The 12,710-nt window shown below is 41.5% G+C and overlaps 1 protein-coding gene across 3 annotated transcripts in view; it reads right to left on the bottom strand.

Annotated features, from left to right (window-relative positions):
* The window catches only part of TMEM117 (transmembrane protein 117), a 316,364-nt gene that overhangs the window by 146,896 nt on the left and 156,758 nt on the right, over positions 1-12,710 (bottom strand). For all 3 annotated transcript variants that reach the window (XM_040343890.1, XM_040343889.1, XM_040343891.1), the window contains exon 4: positions 6,817-6,916. In XM_040343890.1, the coding sequence (XP_040199824.1) occupies positions 6,817-6,916 (100 nt within the window). The remainder of the gene's footprint in view (positions 1-6,816; positions 6,917-12,710) is intronic.

Raw genomic sequence — 12,710 nt, 5'->3', positions numbered from 1 at the left:
GAAATTGTCACGTGAGACACTGCCCGCGTTACAGGGCAGGGACATGTCTCACAAACCAGACAGGTGTCAACTCTAAGTTTGCCCCTGCAATTCGGGGACAAAATCAGGGACAGACAGGCTCCGGGGACAGTGTCTTCAGTCTGGGGACTGTCCTCCGAAATCAGGGACGTCTGGTCACCCCAAGTCAGAAGGTTTTTTATCTTAATGCATTCTAAGCATTAAAATAAAAACCTTCTGTGTGCAGCAGCTGCCCCAGCACCCCTAATACTTACCTGAGCCTTATCTCTCACCAGCAATGTCCACGAGTGCCTCTGCCATCCGGGACTCCCCTCTTGATTGGCTGAGACACAGCAGCAGCTCCATTGGCTCCCACTGCTGTCAAAGTCAGCTAGCCAATCAGGAGAGAGAGAGGAAAGGGCCGAACCAGGACTCCATGTCTGAATAGACACAGGGAGCTGTGGCTCGGCTTGGATGCCCCCATAGCAAGCTGCTTGCTGTGGGGGCACTTGACAGGAGAGAGGAGCCAGGAGAGCCGAAAAGAAACCAGAGAAGAGGAGGATCTGGGCTGACCTGTGCAAAACCACTGCATAGAGCAGGTAAGTATAACATGTTTGTTATTTTTAGAGAAAAAAAACGAGACTTTACAATGACTTTAAGGATCATGCTGGGAATACAGATAATGGAATAACGCATTTATCATAAGGTGAGGAAAGAAATTGTGACATTAATTTCACTTGTGCATTATGTAACAACTTTACAGTTTTTGCAGACACGACACAATATTTTCATGAAGCTAAATGAAAGTAATGAAAAACTACAGAAGAATAAGTTTCAGTAATTTAAAAAAAATTAATGCAAGCTGCAGCAAACAAACATATTGGCTTTGAAAATAAGACAGTTTTAGTTTTTTTTTTAATATAGAGCAACCTGTTATGGTTGAAGTGTAGAAAGCATTTTACTAGTAATCACAAAATTGCCTAGATAAATCTGTTGTAGAAAAGCAACATTAATTCATTTTCAGTTTGTGTCATTTAGGAAAATTAAGATTTTATGAAAATAAAAGTCAATAGTCACTTTATGTTAGTCCTCTACAACAGCGGGCTAAAAACTAAATAATAACAAGTTGCTGCTGTATTTCTTTTACAATACATTTTTTTAGTTATTAGAGGGGGGTAGTTATGCCCAGGCAGGGGCTAAAACATCAGATTGAAATATATAGCACAAAAGAGTAAAACATAGGAATTTATATACCCTTCCAGTGAACACGCAGATACAGTGGATATAAAAAGTCTGCACACCCCTGTTAAAATGGAAGGTTTCTGTGATGTAAAAAAAAAGAGACAAAGAAAAATCATTTGAGAACTTTTTCCACTTTTAATGTGACCTATAACTTGTACAACTCAGTTGAACAGCAAACTGAAGGAGTCAGTACACATCTGTCGTCATTTAAAGTGCCTCTGATTAACCCCAAATAAAGTTCAGCTGTTCTATTAGGACCTTCCTGACATTTTCTTAGGCCCTTTTCACACTACAAAATAAATCCGTTTTAATAATCCGTTTTAAAATCCGTCAGATAATGTTAAAAAACGGAAGTTATACGTCCTTTATAAAATATCATTAAAGTCTATGGGATTTTTTTATGTTCCGTAAAGATCCGTAATAGTCCGTTATAACATACGGACGTTAGTTATAACGGAATATGTGATGGGTCTTGCACTATTTTTTGTAAATTTTTTGTCAGTTGCAAGTAACGGATATATTAACGTCCGTTATATTTTAACATTGAAGTCTATGGCACATGGACGTTAGTAAATGTCTCCGTAAATGTCCGTTATGTTAACGGACGTTAATTTTACTGAGCATGGATATTCAGGGGAACCCCGCCGTCAATTTAAAACAAAAATGACGTGCGGTTCCCGGTAAATATCCATAACCAGACCCTTCAGGTCTGGTATGGATATTCAGGGGAACCCCGCCGTCAATTTAAAACAAAAGTGACGTGCGGTTCCCGGTAAATATCCATAACCAGACCCTTCAGGTCTGGTATGGATATTCAGGGGAACCCCGCCGTCAATTTAAAACAAAAATGACGTGCGGTTCCCCCTAAATATCCATAACCAGACCCATTATCCGAGCACGTTGACCTGGCCGGCCGCAGAAAAGAGGGGGGGACAGAGTGCGGCCCCCCCTCTCTCCTGAACCGCACCAGGCCACATGCCCTCAACATGGGGAGGATGTCCCCATGTTGATGGGGACAAGGGTCTCATCCCCACAACCCTTGCCCGGTGGTTGTGGGGGTATGCGGGCGGGAGGTTTATCAGAATCTGGAAGACCCCTTTAACAAAGGGGACCCCCAGATCCTGACCCCCCCCTGTGTGAAATGGTAATGGGGTACACTGTACCTCTACCATTTCACGAAGGAAGTAAAAAGTATTGTAAAAAAAACACACTGACACAAAAGAATAAAGTCCTTTATTAAAAAAAAAAAAAAAATACTCCAGCGCTTCCTGCGTTGTCCTGATCCTGCGACGGGTGCGGGTGATCTCCCGCGATGAGAAGATCCAGCGTCGGGTGATCTCCGCTCCGGCGATGTGAAGATCCATCCATCCGGCGCAGCAGCATCCCGGACCTCCTCTCACCGCTGGGCACAGCCCAGCGAATGAGCGGCTGAAGCTGTGACATTTCTTATATAGAGGAGGCAGAGCCACCCGTCACGTGACCCCGCCCCCTCTGACGTACCTCTGCTACATCACTGGGTAAGCCCGAGAAGAGAAAAGGTCTTTCCTCTTCTTGGTCTTCCCCAGTGACGTAGCAGAGGTACGTCAGAGGGGGCAGGGTCACGTGACGGGTGGCTCTGCCTCCTCTATATAAGAAATGTCACAGCTTCAGTCGCTCATTCGCTGGGCTGTGCCCAGCGGTGAGAGGAGGTCCTGGATGCTGCTGCGCCGGATGGATGGATCTTCACATCGCCGGAGCGGGAGATCACCCGACGCTGGATCTTCTCATCGCGGGAGATCACCCGCACCCGTCGCAGGATCAGGACAACGCAGGAAGCCGGGAACGAGTGGATTTTTCAGCGCTGGAGTATTTTTATTTTTTTTTTAATAAAGGACTTTATTCTTTTGTGTCAGTGTGTTTTTTTTACAATACTTTTTACTTCCTTCGTGAAATGGTAGAGGTACAGTGTACCCCATTACCATTTCACACAGGGGGGGGGTCAGGATCTGGGGGTCCCCTTTGTTAAAGGGGTCTTCCAGATTCTGATAAACCTCCCGCCCGCATACCCCCACAACCACCGGGCAAGGGTTGTGGGGATGAGACCCTTGTCCCCATCAACATGGGGACATCCTCCCCATGTTGAGGGCATGTGGCCTGGTGCGGTTCAGGAGAGAGGGGGGGGCCGCACTCTGTCCCCCCCTCTTTTCTGCGGCCGGCCAGGTCAACGTGCTCGGATAATGGGTCTGGTTATGGATATTTAGGGGGAACCGCACGTCATTTTTGTTTTAAATTGACGGCGGGGTTCCCCTGAATATCCATACCAGACCTGAAGGGTCTGGTTATGGATATTTACCGGGAATTGCACGTCACTTTTGTTTTAAATTGACGGCGGGGTTCCCCTGAATATCCATACCAGACCTGAAGTGTCTGGTTATGGATATTTACCGGGAACCGCACGTCATTTTTGTTTTAAATTGATGGCGGGGTTCCCCTGAATATCCATACGACTTCTGGAGCTGGACTTCAAGAAAGGGTGAAATGTTTTTTATTAACGGACGTTAGAAAGGAATGATATAACGGATGTATACGGATATATACGGATAAACATTATCCGTTTTCAATAAAGGAAGAATGGTAAAATATTTATCCGTATGTATCCGTTATTAAATCCGTTAATAAACGTCCGTTAATAGGTGTAAAACGGATATTCTAAAACGGACATACAATCCATAGTGTGAAAGAAGCCTTAGTCGCATCCTACAGCAAAAGCCATGGTCCACAGAGAGCTTCCAATGCATCAGAGAGATCTCATTGTTAAAAGGTACCAGTCAGGAAAAGGGTACAAAAGCATTTCCAAGGCATTAGATATACCATGGAACACAGTGAAAACAGTCATCATCAAGTGGAGAAAATATGGCACAACAGTGACATTACCAAGAACTGGACATCCCTCCAAAATTGATAAAAAGACGAGAAGAAAACTGGTCAGGGAGGCTGCCAAGAGTGGGAAGATGAAAGCATTTTCTTACAAAGAAAAATATCAAAGCCCTGCTAAATTTTGAAAAAACACATCTGATGTCTCCCGCATGTGGCAAAATGTGTTATGGTCTGATGAAACCAAGGTTGAACTTTTTTTGCCATAATTCCAAAATATATGTTTGGCGTGAAAACAACACTGCACATCCTCAAAAGAACACCATACCCACCGTGAAGCATGGTGGTGGCAGCATCATGGCTTGGGACTGTTTTTCTTCAGCTAAAACAGGGGCCTTAGTCAAGATAGAGGGATGTATGAACAGTTCCAAACACTCAATATTGGCACAAAACCTTTAGGCTTCTGCCAGAAAGCTGAATATGAACAGGAACTTCATCTTTCAGCATGACAACGACCCAAAGCATACATCCATATTAGCAAAGGAATGGCTTCACCAGAAGAAGATTAAAGTTTTGGAATGGCCCAGCCAGAGCCCAGACCAGACTCCAATTGAAAATCTGTGGTCGGATCTGAAGAGGTCTGTGCACAGGAGATCCCCTCACAATCTGACAGATTTGGAGTGTTTTTACAAAGAAGAGTGGGAAAATATTGGCAAGTCAACATGTGAAATGCTGATAGACTGATACCCAAAAAGACCGAGTGTTGTAATAAAATCAAAAGGTGCTTCAACAAAGTATTAGTTTAAGGGTGTGCACACTTATGCAACCATATTATTTTATTTTTATTCCATCCACCTAAAACATTTCAGTTTGTTGTTCAACTGAGTTGTACAGTTTATAGGTCACATTAAAAATGGAAAAAGTTCTGGAATTATTTATCGTTGTCACTTTTTATATCCACTGTACATTCATATATAGAAACATACAACACTTTCTTACAATAAAATGTCTAAAAACTCACATAAAAATTCCATATTAATACCAACAGACATTGTCCACTGCAAATATGCATGGCTATTGGTCGAAATAGAGAGCTTAGGTGGATGTGCTTCCTCGGGACCTTCTGTCTCTTACATATGTACAAGTTACAAATCGTCAACAAACATAATTTAGTTTGTTTATAATGATTATTAAGTTAGTAAAATACATTTCAAAAAAGGTAGATTATTTCTATATATTGTTCTTCTTTCCTCTCCACCCCAAGCTTCTCTTCGTCGATAGATATCATGTATTTTTTATACTTGATGATTGTTATAAACAAACTAAATTATGTTTCTTGAGGATTTGCAACTTATACATCTGTTTCCTTTGTCCTTATATATCTCTTTGGTCATGTTCACTTATGTGAGTGACAGGAGGTCCTGAGGAAGCAGTGTTTTCCACAAACGCGTCTACCGAAGCTCTCAATTTCAACAAATAGCAATGCATATTTGCAGTGAACAATGTTTGTTGGTATTAATATGACATTTGATATGAGTTTTTAGACATTTTATTGTCAGAAATAACATTTTGTAAGTTTCTATATATGAATGTATCTGCATGTTCACTGGAGGGGTATTTAAAGTCCTACCATTTACTCTTTTGTGCTATATACTTTTAACAAGGATGACACCCTCCACTGGCACATATTGAGTCAAAACCCCCCCTATACACAGCCAACAAATAAAATTTGGTTAATCTGATAGACATAACAAGTATTCGAGGTAGGGTGATCAAATATTTGCATCAGTACACATTCGGTATCTATGAGGAACTGCTGCTAGAGGGCCTTCATTGGGGACCTTACACAATTTGTTTTTGTTCCTTTTTTACATGTGATTTACCCTGAAGGGTCTAGCAATAACTATGCAATTTTTTGTGGGGGTCCCTTATTATGATCTATATCAGACCTTTATCTAGGATAAGGGTCTGATATTGCTGAATGTAATCCATGACCACTCTGTTTACAAATAAAGGTGTCTGGGAGCTGTCATTTTGCCAGCAATTTAAACATACCTTTTCCTTTGTTAATATCAGTGTTGCTTTAGTAGGTTGTATATATCATATCGTTGTGCCACTTCACATCCTCCTACAGCAACTTCTACCAACCATCCAAGAACAGTTTGGTGAGGAACAATGCCTTTTCCAGCTGATGGAGCACCTTGCCATAAGGCAAAAGTGTAAACTATGTGGCTTGGGGAACAGAACATCGAACATTTTGGATCCATGGCCAGGAAACTCCCCAGACCTTAATCCCATTGAGATCTTGTGGTTAGTCCTCAAGAGGCAGGTGAACAAAAAAAAAACCCACAAATGCTGACAAACTCCAAGCATTGATTATGGAAGAATAAGCTGCCATCAGGGGGAATTCTTGTGAAAAAAGGGTCAACACTGCAAATATTGACTCTATGCATAAACTTAATGTAACTGTTAATAAAAGCCTTTGACACTTATGAAATGCTTGTAATTATACTTCAGCATATCATAGTAACATCATAGACAAAAAGATCTAAAAACAATAATGCAGTAGGCTTTGTGAAAATTAATATTTGTGTCATTCTCAAAACTTTTGGCCAGGGCTGTACATGTATAACTAGATCACCTGTGGTTTTAAACAATGCTATATTAGATCAAGAAGATAAACAGGGATTTTCAGGTAGCTCAAAGCGTAAAAAGTCCTCTCACCATCCAAGCTGTCACAAAGTCTCCCATCCACGTTCCAACTGCTGCTACCTTCATGAAGCTCTCATTCCTGATGCCCATAAATTCGGTTATAATGTATGGACTGTGAAGAGAGAGAAGCAACATTATTGTATTACAGACATTTTACAGTTATTTAGGCTTCTTGAAAATTGTCAGCACTATAAAGCAAAGAGATATTGCTTAAAACAAAACCTTACATGAAATAGAGCCAATCAGAAGCAATGCCAGAGCAGTGCAGATAGTGATAAACTTTAATAAAAGCACATAAAGCGGTCTCTGCTTATCCTCTTTTAGCAGTTCATTTGCATAGGAAAAAAATGTCTCTTTAGTAACTGCTGCTGCACAAATAGCTTTATACACGGTGGTACACAAGTGCATGCATATAGAAATATACACACAACACAGGCAGAAGCAGCAAATCATCAAAATTTAGCATGTCCATTTTTTTTAAGTGTGTACATGGGTGAAGGGGGGCACATAGTAGGCCCACGGCCTGGGAGGAACCGGAGCCATGATTTTGGAACAAAGTGGCACACCCCCCTCTCTCTGCCACTTCTTTGGATGGAACTGGTTACAAAGCATAGGATTGTTCTTTCATAGCTGTTGATATCCACCCATTTGAGTGGGGCCAACACAGAGTTTGGGAGAGTGCTTTATTCTGTATGGAATTTTCCACCATAATCTTACTGAAGACATTTTAGACACAGTAATAGAGTGTGATCAACTGCAATTGCTTGAAGGCTGGAGGGTACCTGTGCCACACTGCCCTTAGCTGCACGACTGAATCGCAATTGCATCTGGATCACCTTAATAAAGAGGACTCTCTACAAATTGTGTAGCGCTTCTATGTAGGCCTATGGCTTAGGTAGAACAGAAAACCAACAAGTGACTGTACGGTAAACAGTAGATTGTGCTGATGCTCAGGCGCACTTTCCCTTCATGGCTGCAAAAAGGAAGACCACTGTAGCTCCAGGAATTGTCTTAACAGCCCAGGTGGTACTTGGGCCCCCCTACATGTTAATAATGGGGGAAAAAAGGGGAACACGGAAGGCCAAAATATAAGCAGAAAAAACATCAGCTTTAACCTGTTAATTACCATAAAAAAAATATTTTGAGGTTTAAATAAGAACAATTTGTTAGCGGTTTTGATACCGGCATTTACCTCTATTAGGGCTTGTGTAGAAAAGCTTGCAATTGAAATGATCTAGCTCTCCTCCTGGGTTGTTTCCTCTTAAGCTCTTTGGAGCTCTTGAATACCAAACCTGCACTCCAGACCTGTTACTACATACCATTTTTTTTTCGTTCATTAAAGTGTGTCAATTTCCTCTAGAACCCTGTCTTTTTTTTCACAGCAGAAAGTTAAAAAGAAAATCCCTCCAAAGCTAGGGAAAATCCCCTCTTAGACAGTTGTCAACAGAACAATTACCGATTGAGAACAAAAATGGGGTGGTACTTTACAAAAAAGGCTTAAAAAATAAACAAATCTTTAATTTCCATATATAAAAGGTTAGATTTAAAAAAGTTGAATACAACTTGTTAAAACAACAGTTACTGTAAGTCTATCCATGGTGTGCTGGTCCTGGCTGAAGAATCGAGTCAACTGGCAAGTTTTCTCGATTCTTCAGCCAGGACCAGCACTGGATAGACTTACAGCAACTGTGGTTTTAACCAGTTGTATTCAACTTTTTTCAAATCTAACCTTTTATATATGGACATTAAAGATTTGTTTATTTTTTTTTTTTAAGCCTTTTTTGTATGTGTATTTATTAGACCCTGCAAGGTACATGTAAAGTCCCACTCCATTTTTGTTCTCATTCGTAATTATCTTATATGGGATGATACCTTTGTAGGGTCATAATTGCCCCACATTCATCCCTCATACTCTTCTAATGTCCCCAGAACAAGTTTTCCCATAGAAAGATCTTACTTCCTGTAAACTTAAAAATATCGGATTTCTCACACTTCCTGTACAAAGACTATGGTCAACAGGTCTATTAGGAGGTAAATTGTCAACACATAAGCAGCAATAAAAAAAAATGAGATTCTAACCCATTTCCTCCTCTATCCAACACTAAATAAAAAAGAAAAAAGCTTTGGCTTTACATACACTTTAATAATGCTTTAATAGCATACATTATTCAGGGGACAGAAATATCGAAACATCATTTTAGAGGTGTCGTAATAAGCTCTTTCCTTCCTTATAAGTGTAGCCTCCTCCAGCACTGAGGCACTAATCAAAGCTGCCAGTCTGCCCTCTGCTACAATCTTATTTGTGGCAATTTATGGGTTCCCCATTATCACCATCAGCCATTGGGTGTCTTCTGAAGATGAAACTCCCACATGTTCACAAGAGAGGAGAGTGCTCATCTGCTCCTCCTCTTCAGGCCCCTCTCCTCCTGTGTCTGCCATGCCCACACTCCCCGTGGATGTGTGGGTGGGAAGTTTTGAAGCCAGCAGCCGCCAGCCAGTAGAGGCAAGCTGCTGACATCATATGCCTAAGCTTCCATCCTGGGGTGAGTAAGCTCACCCTCTCTCCTGCCTCCCAGTGTATAATTGAATTTAACCCCTTCACGCCAACAGTACGCAAATATGCACCCTCTCAGCGAGCAGGCCTTGGAGCTGAGCAGCCGCATATCTGCCTATCACACTGTAAACACAGCTGTGCTGAGTATGATCAAAACCTTTTTATTTTTTAATAAAAATAAATAGGGGGTGTACCATCGTCCTAGTTCTATGGAAGAAATAGAGGGGTCTCAAGGATTCCCCAATTAACCCCGAGACTCCAATGAAATATTGTGGGCAGGGAGGACTATACCGGTACTTGATAATTAGGTTCAAAAGCCTGAATAATTCATGTTTGCGAAAATATTTATTAACAAATAAACATTGAAGACAAGGATAAAAATACAAAACATAAAAACATTACAAAGAATACAAACTTGACCACAATCAGGTCACCGGTTGTGCAATCCCCATTTAGCAGACGGGGTAAATGTCGGTGAGACAATTGAAATCACCGGAGCCTGGTCCCAGGACATACACATATCCCAAACAACTAAAAGCTCACCTGATGGTTATCCCCACTGACTGGTAACTGATATATTACCAGCCTCCTGCATTGGCCCTCTTTATCTGGCCACTACTGTGAGCATTCCTTGGTTTACAGGACCTTTATGTCCTGGGACCCACCACTACCCCTTTAACTTTTGAAGGCCCTATCGGGCACACAGGTCTGTTTCACTAGACTTGGTCATAGTTCATACGCACCTATCGTTCAACTGGGACCCTCTCTCTGGGAACAAGAGACCTTGTGCCTCTAGACCGTCTCCTGACGAAGCGAAAGCGAAACTAGTCGAGACTCGAGACTAATGGTCTCATGATTTCAATTGTCTCACCGACATTTACCCCGTCTGCTAAATGGGGATTGCACAACCGGTGACCTGATTGTGGTCAAGTTTGTATTCTTTGTAATGTTTTTATGTTTTGTATTTTTATCCTTGTCTTCAATGTTTATTTGTTAATAAATATTTTCGCAAACATGAATTATTCAGGCTTTTGAACCTAATTATCAAGTACCGGTATAGTCCTCCCTGCCCACAATATTTCATTGGAGTCTCGGGGTTAATTGGGGAATCCTTGAGACCCCTCTATTTCTTCCACAGCTGTGCTGAGAGCGCACACCCTGGGACAATTGCCTGCAGCTAATGGAAAGCTCCCAATAACTGCTTGCGTTAAGGAGATTTTTGATCATGTGGCCACCATGACAGCCAATCACAACAGTCACATGAACATTAACCCCCACCCCTCCTGACATCAAAGGTCCTGGAGGCACTGGCGCAAAGTGGTTAAAGGGGTGCTCTGTGGATTCTGGGGGGGGGCTTTGGTGAGCAGAGCCCCCAATATCAGAGTTCCCCTTTACACCAGACTCTGGGAGGGCTTTGGTGAGCATTCTCCCTTACATCAGAGCCCCCTCATTAAATCAGGGTTACCATTTACATTAGAGTCCATATAGCCCCCCCCTTACAGTGTAAGTGGCAATTCTGGAAACTCTAAGGGAGGCTGTATGGACTCTGATGTAAGGGGGGCTGTGCAGACTCTGATGTAAGGTGACTGTGCGGACTGTCATCAGAAGCCACCCAATAGCTGATGTAAGGGTGGCTCTTGAGACTCTAATGTATGGGTGGCTCTGTGGATTGTGATGTAAGGAGGGCTCTGCGGACATTAATGTAAGGGGGGCTGTGTGGACATTTAAGGGAGCAGGGGGGGGTTATAATTCTAGGGGCACTGTGATGGAGGGCAGTGATTGCTAGGGGCACTGTAATGTAAAGGGGCATTGTGATATAAAGAAGACTGCACTGTAAAGGGCAATGTGATCCAGAGTGTAGCCCCTATTATATCACAATGCCCCTTTACATTAGTGTGGATGGCCAACTCTGAATATTCCATCACCAACCTCCCTCCCAAATGCCTAACCCCCCCCCCACCCCAAAAAAAATGGCTGCTCAGTCTAAAATCCCCGGGCCTGGTGTACACTGCTCCATGCATGCACAGTACACCGTATACAGGGGAAAAAAAATCTGTTGCCATCTAGAAAGACACGTTTTTGGCAGAACAAACTTTACATGTCTCTTCTGCTAAAATAGTCTACTCTCTGCCAGTTTCAGATTGTTGGAGATAATGTTTTATAAAATGTGCTGTAAATCTTGTGCCCATTTCAGCACTTGTTTCTTCTGTGGCTTTTTTTTTTTATCTATAGCATTTATCAAGGCTTTACTAGCAACCTCAAACTCTAATATGCCCCAACTATCTGCTTCTATTTGATTCGAAGCAGCACTTAACAACAAATACACACCATGGGAGCCTTTAATGGGGCACATCCTTGATGCACTCCCTCTGCGTTCAATTGTATAAGCCCTTATAAATACTAGATAAATAAAGGTATATTTTTATACTTTTGTCATACGCTGTGTTAGCATGCACTGTGTATAAGGGCAGAACAAATAGCAATGCTGCTGTGCTGTGTTGAAGAAGTTCACTTAGGGAGTAAAAAGTCTCCAGCATAAAATAATCAGCCCTATTTCTCATGACCGCAATTTACCAACGGGTCTACATTAAATTAGACATTTCCTAATGTTCTTATATTCTCATGACCAGGAAGCTGCCTAAGCCTTTACATTCACATTCAAAAATTCCTTCGTTTTAAACAGCGTTTGGATTATGCTCTGTATACCACTCAAAGTATTTATATTTCATAAGGCTGCAAAGAACAATGTCTCCTTGCTGTCAGCCAGAAGTAAGATTTACACAGGAGTGCCAAAAATGTAAACAGTATGACATTCAAAACTGATCTAAAAAGACTTGCATAATGAAGCCTATATAAAGAACACAACTAAAACTGTAAAAATTTCACCAATCTCAGTTTGTACAGCTCTATTAGTATAGGTATATGACAACATTATTTATGCGTGTGTTCCTACAAACAATTGAAAGAGCAAAACAGAGTCCTTTTTATTACCTGTTATTTTTGCTACTGGGTAAATATGTATCCAGCAGGTTTGCGTGTTCATTCAGTCTGTCCGAATTAGCAAAAAAATATTTGCTACATTTGTTTTCTATGTAGCGTTCTCAATAATTGTTACGTTGTATCTCTTTGCATAAGCAATCTACAAATATAAAGTATACTTGTAGATCACTTATGTAAACCCATCAGCCACTTGTTTTTTAGGCCTCATGCCCACGGATGTTTTAAAAAAACGGTCTGTAAAGCTAGTACAGACTCCAGGAAAAAAGCGTTGTTTTTAACGCAATTGTTTCCGCGTTTTGCATTGAATTCAATGCACGTTTTGCCGCGCTAGCTTTCAGCTGCGTTTTTCTTT

Source organism: Rana temporaria, chromosome 3 (assembly GCF_905171775.1).
Source record: "Rana temporaria chromosome 3, aRanTem1.1, whole genome shotgun sequence".
In the NCBI taxonomy this organism is placed as follows: Eukaryota; Metazoa; Chordata; class Amphibia; order Anura; family Ranidae; genus Rana; species Rana temporaria.
Note: the sequence above shows the minus strand (reverse complement) of the source record. Positions and strands in the feature narration are given on the sequence as shown.